The 9617-nt window shown below is 37.4% G+C and overlaps 1 protein-coding gene across 3 annotated transcripts in view; it reads right to left on the bottom strand.

The window, feature by feature from the left end:
* Positions 1–9617, bottom strand: part of smarca2 (SWI/SNF related BAF chromatin remodeling complex subunit ATPase 2) — a 53782-nt gene that overhangs the window by 32462 nt on the left and 11703 nt on the right. For all 3 annotated transcript variants that reach the window (XM_016501589.1, XM_016501592.1, XM_016501590.1), the window contains exons 9-20: positions 8070–8243; positions 7419–7589; positions 7155–7205; positions 6883–7013; positions 6118–6175; positions 5777–5877; positions 3352–3499; positions 2675–2838; positions 1977–2043; positions 1439–1549; positions 645–887; positions 425–538 (exon numbers count right to left, since the gene is read on the bottom strand). In XM_016501589.1, coding sequence (XP_016357075.1) covers positions 425–538; positions 645–887; positions 1439–1549; positions 1977–2043; positions 2675–2838; positions 3352–3499; positions 5777–5877; positions 6118–6175; positions 6883–7013; positions 7155–7205; positions 7419–7589; positions 8070–8243 — 1533 coding nt within the window. The remainder of the gene's footprint in view (positions 1–424; positions 539–644; positions 888–1438; positions 1550–1976; positions 2044–2674; positions 2839–3351; positions 3500–5776; positions 5878–6117; positions 6176–6882; positions 7014–7154; positions 7206–7418; positions 7590–8069; positions 8244–9617) is intronic.

Below are 9617 nucleotides of genomic sequence, written 5' to 3'. Positions count from 1 at the left end.
TGGAAATAAAGACAGTTTTGTAAAGAATGTTGTAAAATTTCTTGTAAAAAATGTAAAGAATAAGTAATTTAATAAAAACATATTTATAGAAAATAAAAAAATACATTTCTAAAAATAAAAATATGGGGTACTAAAGCAGTAAAGATTATAACTACCATCAGAAAAAAATCCTTACTGTTTAGCCCTCATTATGAAATTTAAGATTAAAGTTAAAAAATCTCCCACTGACACAGTGGAATCAAATTATAATTGCACTGAATTGCACACTGAATCTTCCTTTCATATATTAAACCATTTACAGCTGCTTTGACAAGGCATAGTGACTATATAGTATATCCTCTCTGCAATGTGCATCTAGTTTTTCCCTATCATCAACAAAGGCTAATAAAAACAGTTTTAAGAAAGTGACAGAGTGGCTACTTACCTTCTCAGGTAACTGAGACTCCACCTCTTTCTTCAGTCTGCGCAAAAGGAAGGGACGTAACACCTTATGCAAACGACGAATGATAAGGATGGTCTCCTCTTCATTTAGATCCACCTAACAAACATCAATGCAATCCGTAACAGAGAGAAACCTCATTAAGCTACAGTGTAATGTGTAAAATAGCCAGGTAAATTTACAAGGGTGAAATATAATAATCTACCCTCTCTCCTGTCATTGCAAATGGAGCATTGAACCACTGCTCAAAGGTGCTGCAGCTTTTGAAGATGGTGGGCAACAGGAAGTTGAGCAGGGCCCAGAGCTCGGGCAATTTGTTCTGCAGAGGGGTTCCAGTGAGTAACAGCCTCCTAGGAGCGACATAGTGGGTGTTCAACACCTGTGTGAGCTTGCAGTGATGGTTCTTCATACGGTGGCCCTCATCCACAATCATATATTTCCAGCGAATCTGGGAATTACGAAGCAATCAACAATTAGAGCATAAAGGAGCTGATTTTTCTACAAATGTGCTTTGCATTGGCACAAAAAACTCCAAGGTCATGGGCTTAAGTTCCAGGGAATGAATGAATTCATAAATAAATGCTGTTCCTTTAAACTTTCTAATCATCAAAGGATCCTGAAAAAAGCATCACGGAAAACACAACGGCTTTCAACACAAGAAATCTAGCAGCTAATCAGCATATTAGAATGTTTTCATGAGACTGAAGACTGGAGTAATGGCTGCTGAAAATTCAGCTTTGCCATCACAGGAATAAATTGCATTATTAAAAAAATATTACAATAGAAAACAGAAATAGAACATTTCACAATATTGATATTTTTACTGTGTTTCTGATCAAATAAATGCAGCCTTGGTGAGCATAAAATACTTTTATCAACAACATTAAAATACCTTACCAACCCCAAATTTTTTAACATAAGTTTATATCTAGAATGAACTGTAAGTTACTTTAGATAAAAGCATCTGAAAATTCATAAAAGTAAGCGTGTGTCTTTTACCTTGGCGAGAATGTGCTTGTCTTTGATGATGTACTCGTAGGTGGTTATAAGGACATTAAACTTCCCACTGCGAAGCTGCGGCACCAAAGACCTCCGCATTGATGGTGTGCCCTTAGACAAATTAAAACAAAATGCCTCTGATTTTATTACTTTTATGCTTTATTACATCGTAAAATTATATTGGCCACATTAAAGTGACGTGACATGTGGCCAAGTATGGTTACCCATACTCGGAATTAGTGCTCTGCATTTATCCCATCCAAAGTGCACGCACACACACACACACACACACACACACACCGTGAACACACACCCGGAGCAGTGGGCAGCCATCTTTTGCTGCGGCGCCCGGGGAGCAGTTGGGGGTTCGGTGCCTTGCTCAAAGGTGGGAGAGAGCACTGTACATTCACTCCCCCCACCTACAATCCCTGCCGGTACGAGACTCGAACCCGCAACCTTTGGGTTACGAGTCCAACTCTCTAACCATTAGGCCATGACTTCCCCACAAAACATAGTGATCATAAAAATCAATGGCTACCTTGTAGGCAATTTTCACAATACTTGGTGCCCACTTGTCCAGCTCATTAACCCAGTTGGACAAAGTCCTGTAAAAAAGAGGAACGAAAATCAATACTGTCATTTTTATACCAGAAGCCACTGATATGGAATAAACGTTTTACCACTAAAATAAGGTCATATCTCTAAATGATATGTGATGGTGTGATCGTGGAGCAGAGTTAATGATGGATGTGAGGTGAGGCGGTTTGAGGACATTTCTGGCACTTGCACAAATCAATCACAATAACTTAAGCTAAAACAGCGCTGATGGCCATTTTCACCGTGGCTTGTGACATCTCTGTCTCTGTGACATCAGTGCTAAAGCAGCCTAAATGCATGCTAGTAAGAAAATAAGATAACTCCAAATACACAAATAATGTAACAAGATGTTCTACCATCAGAGAATCCATTTAATTCAATCTCCAACCAACCAACCATGCATGATCAATGACGACTGTTTAGTGACCTTATAGTGCTGTGTCATATGTCCCCTCTAAAACGCAACATCACGAATCACTATCATGAACCAATATGGCATTTTCAGTCATTAGAGGTCAACTGAACTGTGTGTAACAGTGTTTAGCTACTTAATGAAGCCCTTACGTCGCAAATCCTCTTAGGCAGCTCAGCTCATTACACCTCTTATCACATTATTCACAGCTTGTTTGCTGGACTTACGAGAGCGGTACGATGATGAGGTACGGCCCGTTGAGCCTCTTGTGTTCCATCAGATAAGTGATAAGTGCAATAGTCTGAATGGTCTTCCCCAGTCCCATCTCATCGGCCAGAATACCATTCAGGTTGTTGTTGTACAAAGACACCATCCATTCCAGACCCTGGATCTGAACAAAAAGACTTGCGTTATACAGTGGAAATATCATATACAATCATCAGGAACAAACAATTGAGTAGACGCATTACACACAGATTCTACAACTGTTCATTGAACAACATGGGACAAAAGACCCAATTGGTGTTTCACAGCCACCGAGTGGAATCAAAGCATGAATCCCTAGTGCTCACTTAGTTCTTTCAAAGGATAAACAGTCTCCCTGAAGTTTTTAAAACACCTCAGCAATCAGGTGGGGAAGAAAAGAAAATTAGAAGATAAGAGGCCTGTTTTCTCCTTTTGAAATCCATTATTGCCCAAAGGGGATAACAGATTCAATACAAACCACTCAATCTTTGATAATTCCCCTCTATGTGATTTCTTTCCAAAAGCCTCTTCCATTTCTAGAGTATAATCCCTTGAAATATAATTTAAACCTGCACAGCTCTCTTCAGAGAAGATGGATTCTGAGTATAATGTATCTTTGGATGTGTCTATTCAGAGTCTGGTTTAACATTTGCTTTACCTGGTAATGTTTGAGGGTCCCATTGATCAGTAGGGTGGACTGTTTATCCACCCTCTCTATGACCGTGTGGGCCACTCCATAGTAAGACTGGGAGCTGGTCTGTCCCGCCTGAACACTGTACTCATCATCCACATCCTGTTTAGCAGACCTGCAACACAGGGTCCAAAATTAAAAGGGACAGTTCACCCAAAAATGAAAAGTCTGTCATCATTTACTCACCCTCATGTTGTTCTAAACCCAAGACTTTTGTTCATCTTCAAAAAACTGAAGATATGTTTAATATTCTCTCATAATTGATGCCCATCCATTAGAAGTTCAAGCAATAAAAATATTCACGCATCAAAAAAGCACTTACGTTTACCATATTTGATGTGCTCTATGTATGTGCATTGACCAATGATTATATATGAATAAACGCCTAAAATAAATGTTCACGTATAGCAATCATGTCTCTACACCTGGATTAAACCGCTTGATTTATATGGATTTCTTTTACATAACTATTTGAAGTATAATACAGTTTTGGTTGCATGGACTTTAAAGGGATCAACAAAAATGATTAAAGAATATTAAAAATATCATTTGTGTTCTGAAGATGAATGGAAATCTAATGAGTGAAAAACGACATGAGAGTGAGTAAATGATGACAGTATTAATTTGTGGGTGTACTATCGCTTTAACATACTGTATTACCACACCGGCCAATGGCAGCTGAATTGCGAAAATGTACCAGCCATAAAAAGTTTATTTCCTGTCATGTAACTCAATTTTATTCTGTTTTTATGAAAATTATTATTATTATTGTCTATTATACTTGCAACAAGGTAAAACTGCACATTTCACTAAAATCTTTTGTCTGTCTAATATGTAAAATAAATGCATTAAAACTGGATGCACAACACTTTAGAAATATACAATACACATGTACAGTCTCTGGCCACTGTAAATCCACTGGTCGGCATGGTGCTATGAATGCAAGGTCATGGGTTCAATGCTCAGGGAACACACATACTGATAAAATGCATAGAATGCAATTGGATTTCCAGTGTCTGCTGAATTCATGTAAACGAGTAGGACTGAATTGTTTCAACAGGTTCTGGAAACAATCCATAAAGATTACTGTCAATGTTGACATGATCTACAACTCCATCAATGGGGCTCTCCTTTGTTGAAAATTGGTGGACATGTTCATTGAGCCAGCGTGAAATGACACATGCCTTGTGGTTCTACAGAAAACACCAAAACAAAGCAGAAAATTCATGCAGACTATGAGATCAGAGGCTGTGCTGACTGGCAGCAATACGCAAGCAGGCTGTGCCATTCAAACAAAGCTCAGTTTGTAATAAGACATTTCCATCAGCCTGATCCACTGACACAAGGCAGAAGGGATCTATGGATTTATGTTGTGAAACCTGATGTGCTGTTCTGTTGCTATAGCCTATTCAGTTCTAGGCTGAACGTGTTGTGCATTCAGACATTCTCTCCTGCACAGCACTGTTGTAATGTTTGGCTATTTCTGTTCCTTCATCTTCCTGACAGCTTGAACCACTCTGCCCATTCTCCTCCGACCTCTCTCATTGACAAGGAATTTTTCACCCACAGAACTGCCCACTCACTGGGTGTTTTTTAGTTTTCACACCACTCTCTAGAAACTCTAGAGACTGTTATGTGTGAAAGTCCCAGGAGATCAGCAGCTCCCGAGACACTGTAACCCCATCTGGCCCCCACAATCACTTCACAGTCTAAGAGTGAATGTGTAGCTAATGAAGTGCCCATTGAGGGTATTTAGAGGAAAACTTCAGCTTATTCAAATTTGAGATTGTGTCAACTTAAAAATACATACATTATATATGTTTTTGTTAGAATTTTGAATTAGATTTTTATTTTATTTCAGGTTAATTTTAGTTAAAGTTTTAGTAATTTTGGTGTGTCATTATTCGTTTTTTTGTTTTATTAATTTATTTTATTTCAAGAAACGAAAAACGTTTTTTAATGGTTTTAGTTTTAGTTAACTATAATAAACCTGCTTTGAATCATCTCAAATCATGACCAGAGAGACATCAGCCTAAGTGCTGCTGTCATTAAAGTAAAAGAGGGACATAGCAAATACTTAAATATATACTGAATTTCCATGTTTCGTTCAAATTGTTCAACTGATAATAACAATTTGCAATGAAAATAAAAATGTATAAAATTGGAAAATTGCACAATAGAAAAATTTTCACAAGTGGTCTTTTGAACCCCACTGTACATAATATATATTGTCCAGCAAAGCGAAACCTCCAGCAGAGGCAGATGCTGACAGAAGTAAGAAAAGAAGAAGAACACAAAACAGCTATCAACACCCAAATCATGCTGTCTTACTTTTCCTGCACTCCAGCTCAACAGGGCATTTTTTGCTTTGAAGTGAGAACAGGCAACATACTCTATGATGTGCTTGGCTGCTGTTTCAGATACTTCATCACTGTTGGGATCGATGACTTTCTTTTCTTCCGATTCAGCTCTGGAGACCACCTCTTCATCATCCTAAAAGGGAGTATTAGAGAATTATGCTCATTTAATGCACAGTGATTGCTCGACACAATATAGGATCATACGCTAAAACAGAAAGGAGTTATTAAGGCAGATGCTGAAAGGCTTATGGGAGATGCTTTATGGATGCAGAGAAAAGGATAATAATGTGTGTGAGTTTGTGTACTTATGTATGACTCACTCCACACCAAGGAGCTGTCAATGCTTAATGAGTAGAAATAAGAGGACACTCACCTCCTCTTCAAATTCCGAGCCACTCTCTTCACTGTCTGACCGTGGAGCAACTTCATATCTGTTTTAAAGGGCATAATGCACTAGTAAACACTCGAAGCCATAGAAGGATTTATTGACAATATAAGCTTAAAAAGGTGCACAAACAAACAAAAACAATAGAAGAATCGTGGAGCTCAGCGTCCTTGCTGCCATTTGCGGCGCCATGCTGGTATCGAATCAAATTCGATACCAGCATGGTATCAAAGCTTATCAAAGCTTTCCCCCTACAGTTAAATTAAAATATGCTACAAAGGATGCTTGCACAAAGCTGTAGTCTCTGTCAAATAGGTCATTTTCATTTCAAGCCGACTTTAATATTATTAATTTTGTTTTAATTTACAGTTAATATTAATGTAGTGAATATGTTTTTGCTAAACAGAGTTTTTGTTAGGTTGACAGTTTTGTAGTATGTAATTTGATCTTTTTTTTCTTAGCAGAAGCTTTATGATGATATACAGGTGCAGTAATTTCAACTCAAATTATATTTTATGTCCCTGGCCTGTATTTTTTTTATTTGGTGAGTAGCAGAATAGCACCTTATTTCAGTGACCAAAATTTTAGTGCATCTCTTTCCTTCAGTGCATTTCAGTTTATCCATCAATTCCTTCATCACTCACTGCTGTAAACACATGGCTCACCGCAGCTTCACAGCTCACTTACGAGTGATATACAAGAGATGTTTTCAATTACCAGACACACAGAGGATGCAATGTAAGGACAGCTTACCCAGGGTTCATCTCGAGCCAGGCCTCTAACTGACTGGACTTGGGGGCATCTGTCCCCTGTAGCACTTTCCCCGTCTCTGTCTGAATGACTTTGACTGGCAGCTCACTCATCTGACTGTTCTCATCTATGAGCTGCTCGAATAAGTAAACATAAACGCAAGCTTTCTGTGACAGGCTGTGTTAGATTAGGTTTGACAGAGTGAGTTTACCAGAAGGACACACATTGGTCGGTTATCCACATTTCTGCTCTCATTTTCATAGCAATTTACTTACCTCTCCATCAGGCCCGATGGCTCCCATTCCTTCAGCATCCCCAGTTTCCTTCTAAAGGTTAAACATGAAAGAAAGAAATAAGCATTGCGTGTTTGATGATTGTAGACTTCATTGATTGAACTTGAGATTTATGCAAACCACAGTGGGATAAACTGTAAGCAACTGAACCAAATGAAGCATGTCTAAAGTAAACGTATAGTTTACTATCAAACTTGAGCATGAGTGATTTTATGGTTTATTTTCCATAGTCATGTCGCCTCACACCTTCTTCTTCTTTCTCTTCCTCTTCTTCTCCTTGGCAGCCTGAGCAGCCCTGTGCTCATAGACAAGCTCAGTCAGGTTGGCCACGTATTCATCTGTCTGTTGAAGAAGGTAGGCCAGGCGCTTGTCCTTCTTTTGATCAATTAGCTTCCTGTAACCTTCTTCATCCTCAGCCTAGGGAAAACAGATGGAGAGCCTGTGAGAATCTTTAAGGAACATCTCTTCTCTAAGAGCTTTAAAAGGATTCAGTTTTTGTCTCCTCCATATGTATAATTTTTGTCAGTAAATATATATAGATTGTTATTTTTTTTTTTAAATGAAACTTTTTTAACATTTCATTCAAAAAGTACACCATACTGGTTCACGGTTTGAGTCAGATCTGACACATGTGAGTAAGTCATGATTCAGTCTAATGACTCTGGGATTGATTCAGAATGATTCACCAATCCGTTAATTAAATCTTTAAAATAATTCATTAAAAAGAATGAATCAATGATCAAGAGAAGGAAATTGAGTGATTTGTCACCAACTGAGTGATTTGTTCAAGAACTGGACAGTACGATGTGCTGTATGCTCATTTTTGAATGAAGTCAGTAACGACAATAAAACAGTTTTTATAGTTTTATATATGATGCTGGAAACAGTGCACCTTACCATCAGTCTCCTCATCCTCTCTTTCTCGATTCTTTCCGTCTCCTTCTTCTGCTCTCTCTCGGTGTTGGTGTGCCATGTGGCGATGGCTTTAGACAGCTTTTGGATTTTTCCAGAGATGGACCTGTGATATTCCTTGAAATCTTTAGCATGCTGCAGAATGCTGTTGAGATACTCCTACAACAAGAAACAGAAAACACAGAATGAATCAAAGAGCAAAGTCCAGAGTTTGGGGTCAGCAAGATTTAATGTTTTTAAACAAAGTCTCATATGCTAACCAAGGCTGTATTTACAGTATTTAATCAAAAAATAGGTAATATTGGGAAAAAATATTACAATTTAAAAGAACTGTGGTGGCAAAACTGTATTTTCAGCAGCCATAACTCCAGTCTTCAGTGTTAACATGATCCTTCAGAAATTATACTAAAATGCTGATTTGTTTCTCTAGAAACATTTCTTATTATCAGCGCTTCAACAGTTGATACATTTGTTTTTCAGAATTCTTTGATGGATGAAAAGTTCAAAAGAACAACATTTATTTGAAATACATATTGTTTTAACATTACAAAAGTATTCTTTTGTAGAGCACCAGTGTACATGCTAGTCAGGGTTTGTAAACATAATTTAGTTGTTCATTTCCAAACTCTCTCTGACGCTAAAAATAAAACTGCTTGGTGCTTTTAGACTTTATGCAAATGCACCCTTTGCATATTAAATGAAAAACATTCTGTGCTCAGACCTGCGCCATATTAGAAAAACATCCTCTTAGCAAACACTGCCTTTACATGCGATAGGTTCATAAAACAATCAAATGTGCTGCACAAACTGTCAGACTGAAATACATAGACATCTTAAAGAAACTTCAGCCACTGGTTTCTAATGCTAGGAACTCTCAGAAGGTCAGGCAGAGCATTAGGTATTACACAGTCAGGAAGAGCACTTTTCGATGCTTTTAGTCTCCATACTTGTTCTGATGTTTAAGAATAACAGCACGCACTTCCCCTTATTGCCTCACTGTGACTGTGCAGGCCAGGAAAATTTGATTCCTTATAATATGACCCTCTACAGGGTTTCTGCAGACTTGAACAAGTTAAATTTAAGACTTTTTAAGACCTTTTTAATACCACCTTATATGAAATTTAAGACCTAAACCTGTAATGGAAATACACATTTTATTACATACATATATGTAATATTTAATGTGTATAAATTAAAAAGAAAACAAAATATCAATGCTGTAATAAATGGTATTTATTACTATGATATACAGTGAACTTTTCATGTCAGCAGACAATATTCCATACAAAATATCCCCACAAAATAACTGCATCACTGAGATTTTTGGTGGAGTAAACAATTTATTCTGAAGCAATATTTTCATCAGTGTTCTATCAGCTTTTACATACTTAAATCTGCATATTTACCTTTACAACGGCCTATTTTTAACCTTTTTAGATGTATGCATCATCTTACATGTCAAATTATTACAATTTATCAATAAATTCAATATACACTATAGGGCTGCTACCAGTCAGATTAAATAATTTACAC

Source organism: Sinocyclocheilus anshuiensis, unplaced genomic scaffold, assembly GCF_001515605.1.
Source record: "Sinocyclocheilus anshuiensis isolate Anshui unplaced genomic scaffold, SAMN03320099.WGS_v1.1 scaffold983, whole genome shotgun sequence".
Classification (NCBI taxonomy): domain Eukaryota; kingdom Metazoa; phylum Chordata; class Actinopteri; order Cypriniformes; family Cyprinidae; genus Sinocyclocheilus; species Sinocyclocheilus anshuiensis.
This window is presented reverse-complemented; position numbering and strand designations above follow the sequence as displayed.